At 42.3% G+C, this 19396-nt stretch overlaps 1 protein-coding gene across 5 annotated transcripts in view; it reads left to right on the plus strand.

Moving 5' to 3' along the window:
- Positions 1–19396, plus strand: part of COG3 (component of oligomeric golgi complex 3) — an 85486-nt gene that overhangs the window by 21661 nt on the left and 44429 nt on the right. For all 5 annotated transcript variants that reach the window (XR_006102857.1, XM_042457354.1, XM_042457353.1 and 2 more), the window contains exons 6-10: positions 611–703; positions 1694–1819; positions 5638–5718; positions 10512–10555; positions 16171–16297. Coding sequence is in view for 4 of the 5 variants with exons in the window: in XM_042457354.1 (XP_042313288.1) it covers positions 611–703; positions 1694–1819; positions 5638–5718; positions 10512–10555; positions 16171–16297 (471 nt within the window). In the remaining variant the exon portion in view is untranslated. The remainder of the gene's footprint in view (positions 1–610; positions 704–1693; positions 1820–5637; positions 5719–10511; positions 10556–16170; positions 16298–19396) is intronic.

The following is a 19396-nucleotide window of genomic DNA, read 5'->3' on the forward strand; positions in this document are numbered from 1 at the left end:
CCTGCTGGCTGTAGTTTCCCCACCTTTGATTTAGGCCAATACAATGGGAACTGATAACATTAATTAATCTTCATTAATTATCTTCATATTTCTTGAGGAAACTGGTGCATGTGGCCTTTTTGATCTGCAGTATCTCCAGAGTACTCTCTACATTTGTAATAGAGTGTAATTCCTTCTGTGTGAGACAACATCCAATATTAACCAGATGGGAATAATTTCAGATATAGCACTGGAAATGGCTTCTCCTATGGCCCTTCTTGACTATGGCATTGCAGCTCTCCCTCCTGTGCTAGGGTCAGAGCATTTTGACTTTAGTCTCATTAAAGTCTCATTTAAGATTCATCCAAGGATCATCCCAGGCCTACTTGTAGGGGAAGAGTTACCAACATCTTGTTTGTTTGAATGTTTTAGCATTTTTATAACAGGTGAGTAAGTTGAGTGGTCTAGTTATCTCCATAGAAGCTGTATAAAAACAAAATAATCTGCCAACATTTGATTTTCTCTATTCTAATAACTGGAAGACATGTTGTGTGATTAATAATACTGAATGGATTATCTTTTTTGTTTGTTTTTGTTGACATTTTATAACATCACTCTCTCTCTGTTTCAGAAACTGACTTCCCCTACGCTGTCTGTAAATAGTGATGGTTTCATCCCTATGCTTGCTAAGCTTGATGACTGTATTGCTTATATTACATCACATGTAAGTCCTGCTCACTTACGTCCTTGTTTATGCTATTTATGATACATAATCTTGTATTTCATTGATTTCTATCTTGAGGAAATCGGGTGATAGTAGAACAGAGTATCTGTCAGCTGCTATGTTCTTTCAGTATCTCTTGCTATTTAACAAAAAGTATAAGAAATAAAATATCCTCTGATATTTTAAGAAATGCAGTTATTTTTCATGATATCCCTTTTAAAACTTTTATTCAGAAAAGGTAAATTTACAGTTTATTAATTTTTAAAATATGTTTTGTAAAGACAAAGATTTGCAAAAATAAGGGCATAGAGCTTTGACTGGTTAGACATAAGGTGTCAGGAATAATCAATTTTGGAAAGGATATATGCAGGAGTGCTGATGGTTTCTGCCCTCTCATCCCCCCCCCCCCCCCCCCAAAAAAAAACCATTCTGAACTGTCTTGATTATTCCTTACACCTTATGTCAGGAATAGACACTGCCTTTAGACACTTTACAAATGTTGTAAAACCAATCATGATTCTCAAGTCTCATAAAATGGTTATTTTCTAGATTTAATTCTTCTGAAACTCTGCTTTAATGATAAAATAAAATGAGTGAGAATTACAACCACATGCTGAGGGCATACTGTAACCTGAACTATATGGATCTCACATAGGAGAAGTTGGATAGTTAAATTGTTGGGCATGTTGCAGCGGACTGAACTGAATTATTTTCTTTTTTAGCTAGAATTTTGCTTGTGTATGTATATTGTGCCTTCAGATCACCTGTCAACATATGGTCACCCCATTAATTTCATATTAGTATATGAATACTTAGAGGCAATATTGCCACTTCCTTCCTCTTAAATATACCCTACAGCACTTGCTATTCATTGAGATTTTTTGATGATTTTTGCTAAGGAGGAACACGCATTTGAAGCATAAATGTTCATTGTGTCCCTTGTTTTTTGTTCTTAGCTCTTGTTTAAAACACCTTTATCTTTTCTTTCAGCCAGACTTTAGGGACTATCCTGTATATTTAGCAAAGTTTAAACATTGCCTTTCTAAAGCAGTGCACCTCATGAAAACATACACTGTGCATACACTGCAGAACCTGACAAACCAATTAATTAAAAGGGTAAGTTGGAGCAACAAGGATGGCATTAATTTGTGTAAAATGGATAATAAACTTGTATTAAAATCTAAAACTCTGAGTATCTTATGAACAGGTGTTTTCCCAGCAGACAGGGTCCCAACCTCCTGTATTCCGGGTTAAGCTCCTCCTATTCGCTCCTGTAGGCAGGGACAGTAAACAAAAAACGACCCCCTATATAGGGAGGAGTTAGCCCCCCCCCTGGGCCCCAGTCTTGTTCCTGCCTATTCTCCTAGCAGGATGTGTCTCTTCGAGCCAGCGAAGTTTTTCCTTTCTCCAAAAGCGGTTTGAGAGTTTTGTTGGCCTTCCCTTCTTCTCCTCTCTCCTGCCTTTCCCCACTTCCTTGGTGGTGGCTATGGCAGAGGACCCCAAGAGCACTGGTTAAGAGTCATTCTTAGCTCAGGCTTCCCTAGCTCAGGGTCTGCTGGCTCAACAGAGGGAGCTGGCTTCAGAGGGAGATCCAGTAGGAGGTGTTTGCTGTTGCTCTGCAACTTCTTCACTACAGCCACTCCAGTCCTTTTCTTCTCTTCGTTTTCTCTTGCTGCCTTGGAAGCATGAAGAAAGACTTAATATGGCAAGGGCTCCCAGGACTGGAGAAAGGTCTTGGCTTTGCCCATGACTCTCTCTCTCTCCTCCAAAGCTGCCCCCCTTTCATGGTGGGAGCACAGGAGATTTCTGCAAACAGCATTGCATCACATGGGAGCCGTGGGAACAGATGATGAGGGATATCCCCTCCATGTCTCTGTTTCTCCACATCACCTCTGCCCAGCCTGTTTAGGGCCAGGGATCAGTGAGGAAACTGGCCAGAAGTTATGGAAACTTCTCTTCTCATCATCTCTGCCCAGCCTATTAGGGTCAGGGTTCAGAGGGCAGGCCAGCCAAAAGCCATGGCAAAGGATTTCTCTGCATCACCTCTGCCCAGCCTAAAACAGGGCCAAGGTCAGAGAGGCAAGCCAGCCAGAAGACACAGGAGAAAGGTGAGTACCAGGGGCCCTCTCTCTCCAGCCACCAAAGAACCTTTGCCAGATCTAATGCCCTCACTCAGGGCAGGCATTGCCATGAGGCCTCTGCCATGGCCATAGCAGGCACTATGCCTAGCATAAGGTTTGGGACTCTGCCAGGAGGGCAGATGGGGGCATAAACCCTTGGTCTCTCTCTTCTTTCCCATCTCTGGCCCCAACGGCACCCAGGACCCCAACAGATGTGGGGGATCCTATTGCAGACTGGGAAACACATGGTGGTGTTGTCAGGGCTCCTGCACATTCCTTTTGAATTCTTATAATGAAATGATGTGTAAGGAGGCAGAGGACTCCTCTATGTTGTACAGCTGCATGGCTGTAAAGGAAGCTAGACTTGGCCCAGCAGGAGCTGAAGCTTCTAACTCTAAAATGGTCTTTTTTGGCTGCCACAGAGCATCCCACAAAAAAGCACAAAATAGCTTCATGTCCTCCGCAGAGAGAGCATGGCCTCTGCCACCCACTTCCAAACAGAGGCTGGAGGGCCATCTATTGGTTATGCCGATTGGCAAATAATTTCCTCCATTTCTGTGTTGGAACTTGCAAATCCACATTTCTTTTTGTCTAAATAATATCTCTGATATAATTGTCTATATAGAAACCATCCTATATTTCAATTTTCTTCCTTCATCCTCTCATATGATTTAATTTCACCTTTTTCATCAATTAAATCTCTGTATTTTATCCAGACTGTTTCTCTTTTAGGATCTACATTGTATAGGGCCTCATGTGGTGAGAGCCACATTGGACATTTAGGAGATATTCTATTCTTGTATTTCTTCCAAATAGACATAATCAAAGCTCGGATGTAATGATTATTAAAATTTCTATTTACACTTAATTTGTTATAAAATAAATAACTGTGCCATCCGAACCTCATATCAGTACTTTCTAGCTTTAGTAATTTTTCATTAGTTTTTCTAAGGTGTTCTAGTTAACCCTTATCTGATGTTACTAAAATTCAGTTCCTTGATTTACCTTACTACTCGCTTGGCTTGTTATTGACTGAGGCCCAGGGGGGCTAGCACCTCCCTATATACGGGGCCGGTTTTTTGTTTATTGTCCCTGCCTACAGGAGCGAATAGGAGGAGCTTAACCCAGAATACAGGATGTTAAGACCCTCGGCTGCTGGAAATGAATGTATCACGGGTAAGTACAAACGTTAGTTTTCTTGACTGTGATTCTTGAATAATATTTTAATGTCATATTAAATAATTATTGTGCATCTAAGGCTGCTTTTGAGAGAGCTCAGCAATTAATACTCTTGCCAGGATGAGCACTTCTCTGACATGTAGCTTATTTGTTTGAATAATTTGGACACTCTTGACAGTCCCATTTGGATTATTATTATTATTATTATTATTATTATTATTATTATTTATGGTATTTCAGCCCTAAAGGCTCTCATTGCGGCTTACAATTATTATTATTTTTAATTAGACAGTTCCCTGCCCTCAGGCTTACAATCTAAAAAGACACAACACAAAAGGACTGTTACATAGGTTCAGCGCTCATATTTCAAGGCAGACAAAGTACACATGGGGATCTTCGCAGCCCTTTTTTCCTTTGTTTTCTATGAATTGGACATGTATCTCTAACTAAGCCCTGTAAATACAGTTGCAGGAGAAGATTTTAAGAAGGATGTAGGCAAGTTGGAGCGAATCCCAAGAAGGATAACAAGGACAATAAAAAGTATGGAGAGCAAACCTGTGAGGAGCTGGGCATGTTCAGCTAGGCGAAGAGAAAACTGTGGGGTGACATGATTACACTCTACCTCAAGAGCTGTCACAGAGAAGAAGGGGCAGGCCTGTTTTGTGCTGCCCCAGGGGGTAGGACCAGGTCTAATGGTTTGAAACTTCAAACCAAAGGATAGTCTTTGATTCAACATTAAAAGGAAGGTCTTGACAGTAGACAGTAAGTGGTTCAGCAGGGAAACATACAGCTAGTGGGATGTCCTCTGGATATCTTGAATAGGAGTCTGGGGACCTACCTGCTCGGGATACTTTAATTGGAGAGCCTTCATTGAGCAGGACTTGGACTCAGGTGTCCATGATGCCCATCTGTGATTCTGCAAAAATACCTTATTTGGCCAACTGAAAAAGCAGTGGAAGAATGAAAGAAGGCAAAATCCCACAAACAATGTGATGGTCCAAAACCTTTTATTTCTTAAAAAGCCCAATGTACAGTCCACCTGCCCATATGTGGGCTTGCTGTTTGCAGACTTGAGCTCATGTGGACGGCAAGCCCAGAGGGACAAATGGTGTGCACTCCTGCATGTACAGGAGCATGTCGCCATTGAAATCAACGGGTTTTGAGATCCCACTGTATTTTCCCCATATATGGAGGGTCTGGAAGGGATCCCCTGCATATACAAAGGGCCCACTGTACTTTGGCCTTCACACCAATAGGCTTCTTTGGGAGCTTTTAAAAAATAGGGGGGGGGGGAAGCAACATCTACTATGTATGTGATAACTGAGACAACACATAAAACATCTATGAAACACATTTCTTAAAAATTAAATTGTTTCTATTATACAGTACATATATATTTCTATTATCCTTGTAAATATATGGTGGTGAGTGGAAATCAACCGCAAAAGGAGCATGTCCCTTTTTTTTTTACAACCTCTGTTTGTAGAGGAGGCATGCCCTAGTGAATAAAGCAGCCTGATATATGTTGCACTATATCAGCATTATCTCAAAAGTTTCTGGTGTTGCTTAACATTTACATTCAGTTCGTATCATGAGCAATTTTAGAGAAATACTATATTTGTCTCTTTCTTCTAGGATCCTTCTGTGGCACCAAATTCAGATAATGCCTTCACTTTATTTTATGTAAAGTTCAGAGCAGCTGCTCCCAAAGTCAGAGTAAGTATGATTGGATAGGTGGTTAACAATAAATTTAACATATTTCTTTCAAGAATCTTGCCAAGCTCAGTCTCCTTTCACAAGACAGAGCAAAGACATCATCATAGGCATGTGTATACTCTTGATATCAGTAAACTTTCTCAAATTTGTGCATCTGAAATTGTCATTAGACTGGAGGCTTATTTCCAATAAAACCTTAGTATTTAAATATGAAATGGTAGATCAATTTGGAATCTGGGTGCTTTCCAGGGAAAGGCTTCACTACATGCACAGCACAAGGGAAACATTTTTCTGTTGCAGTTGCATGTACTACTTTGAGACCAAGGATGTTGAGTAAACATCAGACATACACAATTCTGTCACTATCCTATATATATAGCAATACAGCTGTTCAGGCTTACCCTTGTAGACACCCATGAAATGCCCACAAAAATGGCTAGTTTTCTCTTCCTGTTTTCTGAGCTCCGAAGGCAACAGCTATACAGAAGTAGTGGCTGCTTGCTCTGCCCCACGACCAGGTCAGTGACTCAGCAGAAGTCCTACCCTTTTAGAGCATGCATTCAAGGAGAGCACACTGCCAAAAACAGTCATGCACACAAGCCTCCGAAGAGTTCAGGGAAACAGTGAGTTCTGACACACACACACCAAATATAAGCTCACTTTCTTTTCTTTCATAGACTGAGCTCTAAAGACTGAGACAGCAGCTATTTAGAGTTTGTGGCTTTTAGCTGTGCCCCCAACTAAGTCCTGAACTTAACTTAATAAAAATGTAAAGGTCAACCCAAAGTATTTTCTGGATGTACACAGTGGTCACCCCATGTGTGCTTTTGCTGAAAAGGAGGCATTTTCTTTCCTTGTAGCAATCATCTGTCTCTGCAGAGAGGGCAGAAGAAATGAGTATAGTCCTTATTGACTTTGCTTGTATTTTGAAAGTCCTGGTAAAGTTTGATGTGAATTTTTATTAATAAAATGATTGTGTGTTTCTGATTTGAATTACTCATTTCTTTAGTAATCATATATCCCCTTTTCTCCTGAAAAATACCATGAGTAAAGTTTAAAGTAGGAATTAACTACAGCTGTGTTTAAAATAATTTCTTATTAGACGTAAAAACCTCAATTACAAACACATTTTATCTATATGTTTGAAATACACATATGCAAGCAACAACAAAACTCTGAACAATACTAAACAACAAAAGCAAACAATATTTAGCACCCTCCAACACCTGTTTCTTCATATTAGTTCTACTACTGCAAATTCAGAGCAACCAATCTAGCACTATAAAGTTAAACAAGCATACTTGTTTCACAAATACGTATTTCAGAAATAATATCATCTGAATACAGCAGCAGCGGTTGTCCAGGCCTGCTCCTCCCTCTCATCTGCACCAGCCTTTCAGTAAAGGGAAGGCCAGCTCGCTAGCTGCTCCCAGGGTAACAAGGTCCAAAGAGAGCAGCAACTGAGAACCCTCTTACCCATGCCAGCCTTGCACCAAAAACTGTTGCAGACGAGAGGTTTCTCAGTTGCTGTTCCCAAAATAACCAGGTATAAAGGGAGAAGTTTCTCCATGATGAGGAAGGACTCTCATTTGCTGGGCTGAAGAGTGCCAAAGCTCACTTCCCACATTTCTCCCAAGTGAGGAGGGATGCTCAGTCTGAGAGAGGCAAAGGACTCTTGAAAAACCGAGCCTGGATACTTTCCCCTCCCCTGCAGAGACATGCCCTCCCCACACAGCTTCAGGTCATCCCTCCACCCCAGATACACACAAACATTGTTTCTCTTCCTACCTCTTCTCTCAACTGTTCCAGTGAAAGAAAGCAGGGGCAGCAGCACACCTCCAACCTGCCAGCCAAGTCCCAGCAAAGTTCACAAAGCTTAAGCAGGGCCCCAGATGTGACATCTCCTTTTTGCAGGGGTTTCTCATCCACTACCACATGCTCTAATGCCTCACCTCAGTCTGTCTGTCCCAAATAGTATTAAATATCGGAACATCCTCTAATATAGTTATTAATCCACCTCTAGTTTGATATAATAGTAGGCACCAGCATGAGCAAACACGTTTGTTATGGCATTAATAGTGACACCAGTGCCCTCTGACAGAGAAGGCTAAATGTCTCACAAAACTAGCATTGAACCAGGGCAGTTAAATTAGTCTCAAACTGCTCAAACTGGATTATTTCTGCAGCGTATTTTGGACCTGAAAGAAAAACGCTGGTAGCATGAGCTTTCATATATTTCATCCTACTTCTGTGCATCTGAAGAAGTAGGCTCAAAAGCTCATTCTATCGGTTTCTTTCAGTCAGTCTCAAAGGTGCTACAAGGTCCCTTTGCATATTGATTTTCCAGACTAATACAGCTACGACTTTGAATTCAACTTTTCATTTGTTATCCCAAACTACACATCGAATAATATGCTCTGAGAGCTAACCTAGACCGCCTCTTATTTTTTCATCTTGTAATAGCTTAAATCTCTCCCTTGCCAGATAAAAGATTATGATGATGATAATAATAATAATAATAATAATAACTTTATTTATATACCGCTTTTCCAGCAAGATCAAAGCGGTTTACAGATTCAATCAAAATATAAATGTATCACATCATACCACAATATAATAGCAATTACAGATACAAATTCCAATAAAAGATTTTAAAAACAGCATATAAAACAGTCATAAACTCTATCTGTCATAATTAAACATCTTGAGGTAAACTTCTATTAGGGAATAATTTCTTTATAAGGAGTCAGGAGGATATGCTAGCCGGAAGAGATGAGTTTTCAATGCCTTCTTAAAGGCATCCAAGGTAGAACTAAGTTGAATCTCTTCCAGGAGTTTATACCAATGTATAGGAGCTGTCGCTGTGAATGCTCTCTGGTGAGTTGCTGCTAGTCTCACCCTGGGGTACTCGAGTAAGAGCTTCCATGTTGTTCTGAGAGTGCGGGGCGGATTGTGTGGGGAGAGGCGTTCCCTCAAGTAACTCAGGCCCAAGCCATGTAGGGCTTTATAAGTAATAACCAACACTTTGTATTGAGCCCAGAAGCTAATTGGCAGCCAGTGAAGAGATCTTAATACAGGTGTTATGTGGTCTGACCTTGAAGTTCCAGTGACCAATCTGGCTGCAGCGTTTTGAACTAGCTGAAGCTTCCAAACCTGGTACAAAGGTAGCCCCATGTAGAGCACATTACAGAAATCTAACCGAGAGGTTACCAGCGCGTGTACTACTGTTTCAAGGTCCTTTCGGTCCAGGCAGGGACGCAGTTGGCGTATCAGCCAAAGCTGGTACCAAGCACTCCTGGCCATCACATCCACTTGTGATGATAGCTGTAGGGATGAGTCCAGGAGTACTCCCAAACTGCGAACTCTGTCCTTTAGGGGAAGTGTGACCTCATCCAGGACTGGATCACAAATTCCACTGTCTGGACTTGGGGTACCTATCACGAGTACCTCTGTTTTCTCTGGATTCAGCTTGAGTTTGTTTTCCCTCATCTAGCCCATTACTGACTCCAGACAGGCATCCAGAGGAGAGATGCCATGCTTAGTCACTGTATCAGTCGGAGACATGGATAGATAGATCTGGGTGTCATCAGTGTACTGATAACACCGTGCTCCATGTTTCCGGATGATCTGTCCCAGCGGCTTCATGTAAATATTAAATAGCATGGGGGACAGAATGGCGCCCTGAGGGACGCCAAATGTCAGCTCTTTTACGAGAACAACAACCCCTCAGCCTCACCATCTGGAACCTTCCCGAGAGGTAGGACCAGAGCCACTGGAGCTCAGTGCCCCCAATGCCTAAGTCTCCCGCGTTCCAAAAGGATACCATGGTCGATGGTATCGAAGGCCGCAGAGATGTCCAAGAGCACCAACAGGGTCACACTTCCCCTGTCGATACCCAGACAAAGATCATCAACTAAGGCGACCAGGGCAGTCTCAACTCCGTATCCCACCCTGAAGCCAGTTTGAAATGGGTCCAGATAATCGGTTTCATCCAAGACAGCATGGAGTTGAAAGGCGACTGCCCTCTCAAAGATGACACATTTTTCTGCCATTGTTAACATGCACATAATTTAATATAATAACAGATTGAAATAAAACCAACATTTTAGGCAAAACATTAATCTTGATTGTAGATATCCTACCCAATACTTAGTGGTTAAGACGTTGACTCTGGCGAGTGCAAAGTCAACAGTTCAGGTGAAGGTGTGAGCTCCCATCACTAGTCCCAGCTTCTGCCAACCTAGCAGTTCAAAAGCATGTAAATAGGTACCACTTTGGTGGGAAGGTAGCAACGTTTTCTGTGCAATCGTGCTGCCCCCATGATCACAGAGTTGTCTTTAACAATACTGGCTCTTTGGCTTAGTAATGGAGATTAGCACTACCCTCTACAGTCAGACATGACTAGCCAAACTTTTCGAAAGGGGAACCTTTACCTAACTTAGCCTTTTCCATTTCTGCAAGTCATTTTTGACTTCGTTCCATACTTTAACATCTGGTATCATCTCTCAAATATCTCTCAGGTAAAACCCTTGCTTGATCTTCGTGTACAATAGACTGCAAAGCTTTTCAGTCTCTTCACCCAATTTCAGTTTTTATTAATGGTGCATGTTTACAGCTGCTCAGAACTGAAAAAAGTAAGTCAAGGTGCTCAGGGGATCTTCTAGGAATATTAACAACTTCGCTAGAGCTAAGAGCAACAATATATTATCTGCCTAGATGCATGTAATATTTGATGTACTTTTGGATGGGCACAGGAGAGTACTGTTTTAACTCTTTTCTCCATTTTTCCTTAGGCACTTATTGAGCAGATAGAGCAGCGATCTGAGAAAATGCCAGAGTGAGTATGCAGAAACTTAAATCAATTTCAAAGATTGTGTCTTGTACTGAAAAATATTAGTCTGTTAGTCTTCAGCAGGGCCTAACTCAAGATAGCTTTTTCTTTCATGTATGGGTCCCCCCCCCCCAAAGGGACAACATAGAGAGGGTGATATTCTCTGGATGGTTTGAGGAACAATCCACACAATCCCTCATGCCAGGAGATTGATGCAGAAGTCCAAAGTTCTTTACCATTTCATATGTTGACTTCTCTCTTCCTCGCCAGTATTTAATTTCCTTCCTTGCCAACCAGCTCAGTTTTCTTCCTTCTTTTTTTCTTTTTTCTTTTTTCTTTTTTAATTTTTTAAATTTTATTTTTTATAGGTTTTGTAATATGATATTTGACTGATCCAGGTACCTTGGACTATGAAGTATCTGCTGTTGAATGGTTTTCACTCATTTTTGGTTGCAGCAGAGCCAGGGAGGTCTGGGAATCCTGGTTTCCACCACTCTTTGTGCTATAACAAATCCTCTTCCCCCACTTAAAACATATGCCATAGCATTGCTGATCCAGTTTAATCGCTGCACTCTGGTGATAATAAATGACTACATGCCTACAGTGGAGAAGAAATCCCAAATTAGAAACCTATGGCCTGAACTGGAATCATACACTGCTAATTTCATATTTTGGAACCCAAATACATTTGTAGTCCTGGAGGGAGATTTGAATGCTATATTGGGCCCCAATGACTATACCCTATTCACCCAGCACAAATGCCCTCCTCCTAAATTTGAGGATGATGGAACTCACCTGATGTTCAAAAGATAAGAAATCAAATTTTGCTGGCCTATGTGTGGCTCAGTCTCCAGACTAAATCTTTTTATCCTGAATGGTTCTCTGACAATTGACTGTCCAGCTGAATTCACTTATCTCTTGGCATCCAGAATTTGCTCTATTGAGTAGATAATCATTTCTAGGGACCTTCTACCCTATGCCAAGGACCTAGAAGTTATGCCCAGGGTTGAAAGTGATCATTTTCCAATTTCGCTACACTTAAGCAACTTTCACTCACTCAGGAGACACATACCAAAGATTGCTATCAATTCTTTAATGCTATTAGGAAGGACGTAAAGTCAAATGTTTTACTGAAATCAAAACATACTACCTCCATAACACTCCCCTGACCTAACAGGCTTGCAATTCTATTAAAAAAAGATAATAATATTTGGCATGAGTTGTTTTTGAGAAACCCATTCTGGATAATCACAGCATTCCTTTCCAAGTTTGTGCAGACTGTTTAATAATCTGTTCTGTGATTATTTTTTTCTGGTGTTCACATAAAACTGACTGGTCAGTAGTTGTTTAGGCCCTCAGTTTTGAGCAAACACAGAATTCATCAGGGAGAGTGCCCATTAAATCAAGAAGTGTTCTGTACCTTGAAGAATTGCAATGGAAATGCCAAGTTATAGAATCATAGATGTTCACAGACTCTCTGTTTAATGACCTGTTCACATCTTGCATGAATTTCAAAATAAAGTATCTTTCAGTAAATGGAATTATTGGTGTAGAAAGTCACAGTGCATTTTTGCAATTGCCAATTTTGATGAAAGTTTTAATATACATGCATTGAAGGCCTATGGTCCTAATCATGCCTCACTAGCCACACAGACCATTGTGTGCTGTGCTGATAAACATGTTGAAACACCTCAATATTTGCCAGAAACACCTTACCTTTTAATGCAAGGCACATTAAAAAAAGGTCCAGAGGAGCTCCATACTGGGTGGAAATACCATCCATATCGCCTAGATGACATTTTGGGGCAAAAATATTTTGGACCCACAGGGTCCTGGGGGCCACATGCAGCCCATGAGCTGCACTTCACAGGCACTTCATTGTCAGTAAATCCAGATTTATGCAGGATAGAAGAAGACGGATTGTTAACTTTAGATTCCACATTTGTTCCCAAAAGTTGATACTTAAATACATGAGTCAAACAATTCACTCACTTACATTTTGCCCTAATCTTTAATACCGTTTGGAGGGGAAATATATGGAGGATGATTAAATTTACTTGAAAAGGACTGTGCTGATTCATTGTACAGAAATGGTATTTATTTTTTTCATTAAAAAAACAATCATAGAATCATAGAGTTGGAAGAGACCACAAGGGCCATCCAGTCCAACCCCCTGCCATGCACGAAATCTAAATCAAATCATCTCTGACAGATGGCCATCCAGCCTCTGTTTGAAGACCTCTAAGGAAGAAGACTCCACCGCACTCCGAGAGAGTTTGTTCCACTATTGAACAACCCTTACTGTCAGGAAGTTCCTCCTAATGTTGAGATGGAATCTCTTTTCCTGCAGTTAGCATCCATTGTTCTGGTTTCTAGTCTCTGGAGCAGCAGAAAACAAGCTTGCTCCCTTCTCAATATGACATCCCTTCAAATATTCAAACAGGGCTATCATATCACCTCTTAACCTTCTCTTCTTCAGGCTGAACTTCCACAGCTCCCTAAGGCGTTCCATATAGGACATGGTTTCCAGACTCTTCACTATTTTAGTTGCCTTCCTTTGGACACGCTCCAGTTTCTCCACATCCTGTTTGAATTGTGGTGCCCAGAACTGGACACAGTATTCCAGGTGAGGCCTGACCAAAGCAGAATAGAGCGCCACTATTACTTCCCTTGATCTAGACACTATACTTCTATTGATGCAGCCTAAAATCGCATTGGCTTTGTTAGCTGCCGCATCACACTGTCGACTCATGTTCAACTTGAGGTCTACTTGGACTCCTAGATCCCTTTCACTCGTAGTCTCGTTCAGCCAGGTGTTCCCCATCCTATATCTGTGCATTTCATTTTTCCACCCTAAGTGCAGTACCTTACATTTCTCCCTGTTGAATTTCATTTTGTTAGTCTTGGCCCAACTTTCCAGTCCGTTCAGGTCACTTTGAATCTTGATCCTGCCCTCTGGGGTATTAGCTATTCCTTCTAATTTGGTGTCATCTGCAAATTTGATAAGTATGCCCCCAATTTTGTCCTCCAAGTCATTGATAAAGATGTTGAATAGCACTGGGCCCTGGACAAAGCCCTGTGGGACCCCACTGGTCACTTCTCTCCAGGATGAAAAGGAGCCATTGTTGAGCATCCTTTGGGTTTGACCGGTCAGCCAGTTACAAATCCATGTAACAGTTGCCTTGTCTAGCCCATATTCTACAAGCTTGTTTGCAAGAATATCATGGGGAACTTTGTCAAAGGCCTTACTGAAATCAAGATATACTATATCCACAGCATTCCCTTCATCTACTAAGCTGGTAATTTTATGAAAAAAAGAGCTCAGGTTTGTCTGGCATGACTTGTTTCTGTGAAACCCATGTTGACTTTTTGTGATTGTGGAATTGCCATCTAGATGTTCACAGACTCTCTGTTTAATGATCTGCTCTAGAATCTTTCCTGTTATAAATTTCAGACTAACTGGACAATAATTGTTTGGATCCTCTTTTTTCCCCCTTTTCGAAGATGGGGACATTTTCCCTTCTCCATTCTGTTGGGACTTCTGTTGTCCAGGAATTCTCAAAGATTATTGCCAATGGTTTGGATATTATATTTGCCAGTTCTTTTAATACCCTCCTGGACCATGCCCTTCAACTGGAAGAAGAGATGAGATGACAACTTGTGCATCCATCTCTTTCAGCCTCCTACCCAAAGCCTCATAATCCCTTATGATATTCTGAAGGCTGTGTCTTGTAGTATCATTGGTTCCCACATGAACCAAAAGAAAGGGGTAATGGTTAGTAGGCTTGACAAGTCTTGTCAGGCTCTCTGTCACATCACGGATCTTTGCCCAGGGAGACAACACACCTCCCGAGACATCTTATCAGGCCCACAAACCACTGCTTCTGTACCCCTCAGCAAGGAGTCCCCCCCCCACCAGACGCCTCCTCCGAGTAACAGCTGTTCCCTTTGGTGGAACTTTGTGGGTCCCCTGCTCTGTCCCTGAAGTCTGTCCCTGCTGCTGTTCCTCATCATCCTTGATAATAGAGAGAGAGAATGAAATCTGTTCTGTAGCTGCAAGCTTACAGAATGTTGCTTGGTTTCCCTACTTCTGCGTGGACATTCCTCCAACTATCTAATTCTGTTGAATGTGATGTGACCTCTTTCTCCCCAGCAACTTTCTCTGTGTGTTTCCCGTCCAAGGCCGTCTGGTCTGTTCTGGTCAGGAAAACTTCTTGATCACTATGATGCTGAAGTGTAGCTACCTGGGCCTCCAGCTGCTGTATTTTCTCTTCTGAGAGGGCTACCAACTTGCACTTGGTGCAGGTGAAGTTCCCCATATCTGTAGGCAAGAAGACAAATATCCCACAAGTGTTGCAGGTGACTGCAGCAGGGCCTTCAGTGTCCATACTGAGAAGTCTTAAGGAGGCACTGAAACAAGACTGTGGGCTTCCCCTGCTAAACTTGGCCTTTGTCCCCAAGCTCTGTCACTGAGTTCAAGTCACTGGGCCTATAGTTATATTATCCCCACTAGCCCCTTGAGGGGAAAAAAGAGAAAAGTGAAAATTTTATAGAGCCCCCTCCAACAATGTTCTCAGGTCAGCTTCTCCTCTAGTCTCCAAAACCTCCTTCACTGTATAAGAAAAATTAACAGTGCGCGCCTCTGGCAGCCTTCTGTAGAATTAGGGTTGAGACTCCTCCCAGCAGTGACTCCCAGAATGCAATAGCTCAAAGTCTAACTTTAGATCTCACCCCAAGCACATGGAGAAGAAAACTAGCCTTTTCCTCCTTGAAGGAAATGAACTAGATTCCCTCTGCCAACCTACTGTAGAATTAGGATTGAGACTCCTCCCAGCAGGCAAAGGGCAACAGAGTTGATTGCTGTCATATGCTGAGGCTGTAAAATGTATTGGTATAATCCATAAAGTCAATGATGACATCAACAGCATTTCACACATGAAAGTTTTTAGATGAAGTGTGAAAGGGGGCAGACTGGAAAGAGCTTTCCACATGTATAAGACATTGTACAATAGATAAATACAGGCAACTGGATAGGGCCTTTTTGGATGTACTGTAATATAAGCTGTGGGAGAACAGCAGCCACTCTTATCTGTATAGTTTGAGGCTTGGGTACATTCCATGTGTGGGTAGATCATTTCAAACACCCAAAAAACGAGAGGTCATTGTTGGATTACTGGAGGAGATACCCAGCCCTACCTTGTTGCTTTTTCAACATCAAGAAATAGCATTTTTTTCAAAACCAGAAGTGGACTTCCAACCAATCCAGTTTTTGTGCCTTTTTTGGAGGCGGGGGGTAAACTGTATTGTGCTATGCAGAAAATCCTGCAACAGATAATTGCCTCTGAAACTACAAGGTTGCCCATTTCTTTGTTAAAGGTGGAAAAAGCTCTAGCCTCCCATGTATCTTGAGTCCCTGTACTGGGGGGAAGGTGGGATATAAATAATTAAAAAATGTATCTGGTTACTCTAGGCAAAAATGGCAAGATAGACATTTAAACAATTTTTTTTTCAAAATTCACACTACCACATCCTTCAGACAATTATCCACCTTTGTGGATACCAGGCCCATGCATTTAATTCATTTATACATCTGATTGCTTCTTATTCTTTTCTTCATCTAGGTACCAGCAACTGTTAAATGAAATCCATCAATGTTACCTTGATCAGCGGGAACACTTACTGAGCCCCAGCATTACTAGTACTGTAATGGAATTAACTAATCGCAACAACAGAGATCATTGTGCTCTGGTAAGATGATCCTTGCTATTGTTGTCTTACGTTTTCTTTTCATAATATGGGTTCCCTTTGAATTCTTGGAAGATCTGGCTTTGCCAAATCATTAATAGTGTTACTGTTTTTTAGCTTTCAGTATGTTCTATTGGATTTTTTTTCTTAACTTACAGGAAGGAAAAGAGTCTTGCTAGAATTTGTACTCCATCAGCACCGTCATGTAGATTCTTTTGAAACTTTCCAAAATAAATCAGAATTGCTGAAGGAACTTTGATTTTACATGTCCATCTTGTGTGATTACAGCTGAGCAAATGACTTTTGAACACTCTAGATAAACAAATACTCTTGGCTAAAGCTTGAAGAGGAGGTTGAAACAAGTGTAGGTCCCCAACCCTCTCTTAAACTGAAGGATTGAGGGTTCTTGTTTCTTGTCAACTAATTCTGTAGTTTGTCTGGGGTCCCATTACAGATTCACAGGGACCTCCATAAAGATTGAACCAAAGAATCTAGTCCTTATTAAAGGACATTGCAGAGAATTACTGCAGTGTAAAAGGGAAGAAAAATTGACTCCAGGGATGGAGGCAGACAGATCCATAGTCATCTGTTGCTATGTGTATGCTATATTTGTTTTCTTAGTGGAAACCTCTCTGACTACACTTGCAGCAAGTGCAAATTGGTGACTCTTTCAGAAGAGAAGGTCAGCACACTTCAGCAACCTGTTGCCACTCTTCAGTGCATGAGAGCAAATGAGGACTTCCTGGATAGAACATATTATTATTATTATTATTATTATTATTATTATTATTATTATTAATCTTTATTTATAAAGCGCTGCAAATTTACACAGGGCTGTACATACAGTCTTTTTAATTAGACGGTTCCCTGCCTTCAGGCTTACAATCTAAAAAGACACCACACAAAAGAAGAAGGGAGTAGTGGTGGGGAAGGGGATGAAAACCAGCAGTTCCTCTCTACCTCCAAGGCCTGGACCAAGGCAGATGGACTGGAGGGAGGGCTTGGCTTCATAATGGATGGTTAATCTTCATCCAGGGAGGCAAGCGAGAATTATGCAAGGCCTGGGAACGCTTCTCTGAACAGGATGGTCTTCAACTCCGTTTTGAAGCTGGTTAAAGAAGTGATGGCTCTGGAAGAAGGTTCCAGGAGAGAGGGGCAGCGAGTGAAAAGGGGCGAATCCGAGATGGGGCAGAGGAAATCCTGGGCTGGGACAGCAGATCTTGACTACCAGAACAGAGGGCCCGAGTGGGAAGGTGAGGAGAAAGAAGTTCTGATAAGTAAGGAGGGGCCAACCCATGGAGGGCTTTAAACGTGGACAGCAGGAACTTATACTGAATGCGGAAAGGGAGGGGGAGCCAGTGAAGGGATGCCAGCAAAGGAGAGATATGGTCAGAGTGGTGGGCAGATGTGATAATGCGTGCAGCTGAATGCTGGACAGAAATTAAAGGACGGAGGTGAGAAAGAGGAAGCCCTGCCAGAAGGATGTTACAGTAATCAAGTCATGAGATCACTAAGGCATGGACCAGGATCTTGGCAGTAGAGGCGGAGAGAAATGGTCGGATTTTGGCAATATTGTACAAAAGGAATCTACAAGCCTTGGCTGTGGTCTGGATCTGAGGGATACACGACAGAGAAGAATCAAAGATAAAACCAAGACTGCGGGCTTGCTGGACTGGTTGAATAGAAATGTTGTTCACGGAGACAGAAAAGGAGTGTGGGTGGACTTAGGAGGAAAGACAAGAAGCTGTCTTGGACATGTTGAGCTTCAAACGCCGATGGCGTATCCACTGCGAGACAGCTGTGAGACAAGACGAAACTTGCTGTTCAAGCCTTGGGGAAAGGTCAGGGGTGGAAAGATACAGCTGGGTGTCATCGGCGTACAGATGGTAGGAAAAACCAAAAGAGCTAATGAGTTTACCTAAGGACAGTGTGTAGAGAGAAAACAGAAGGGGACCCAGAACAGAGCCCTGGGGCACTCCAACAGATAAGGGAACAGAGGACAGAGAACTAATTTTACCGAACCGACAGGAAGAAAGTGCCAGGAAAACGGAAGAGGACATAGAGGAAGTCCTCAATGAGGAATTGAGGCAGAGACTGCTGAAAGGAAGCAGGTCAGAGACAGAGGGAGGAGCTGGCAGCCACTAGCTCTCTCTCCATAGCTGCAGCCCCAGTCCCTCATGTGAGGCTAACAGCGAGAGGCCAACAGAGGTGTTTGACATAGCTGTTTAGCTGGGAGTTTTGAGGAAGAGCTGGAGCTCTGTTCTAGTGACTACTCAGATTACCATACATACTCGATTATAAGTCAAGAAATTTATGCCCCAAAATGGACTCCAAAATCATGGGTAGATTTATATATGGGGCAATGTTAATGCTGTTTATAAATTTCCTGAAAAAAGTGCCCACCTTCCTCTGTAGCCAGGGATTCTGTAACAGCTCACTGTTTGAGTCCCTGGTGCGCTCCCCTCTCTCCCTCTGTGTGTGTGTGTGTGTGTGTGTGTGTGTGTGTATGTTATCCCTCAGCCTTCCCCGGCAGCCAGAGCTAACAAGCAGCTGCTGAGTCAAGGAAGAGAGACAGTATGCCCGGGCTTGGACCCCGTTTTCCAAGCCTTGAGCCTGGAAATCCTGGCTGAAGAGAAGAAGGAGAGAGAGAGAGGTTTGTCTCCCCTTTTGCAAGCCATAACCCTTGGGAATCCTGGGTAAAGAGGAGAGAGAGGGGGGGTTTCTACCCCCCTTTTGCAAGCTATAACCCTTGGGGATCCTGGGTAAAGAGAAGAGAGAGAGGGGTTTCTATCCCCCTTTTGCAAGCCATAACCCTTGGGAATCCTGGGTAAAGAGAAGAGGGGGGTCTACCCCCCTTTTGCAAGCTGTAAGCCTTGGGAATCCTGGATGAAGAGAAGAAAGAGAGAGAGAGGTCTGCCCCCCCCCTTTTGCAAGCCATAACCCCTTAGTATCCTGGGGTGAAGGGCAGAGAGAGGGGGTTTCTACCCCCCTTTTGAAAGCCATAAGCCTTGGGAATGCGAAGAGTGTGTGTGTATGTGCGTGCATGTGCTGACGTTTGTTTCCCCTTTTCCATGCTGAGACTGTGACCCTTGAGAGAGGTCT

This window comes from Sceloporus undulatus, chromosome 3 (genome assembly GCF_019175285.1).
Source record: "Sceloporus undulatus isolate JIND9_A2432 ecotype Alabama chromosome 3, SceUnd_v1.1, whole genome shotgun sequence".
Lineage (NCBI taxonomy): Eukaryota > Metazoa > Chordata > Lepidosauria > Squamata > Phrynosomatidae > Sceloporus > Sceloporus undulatus.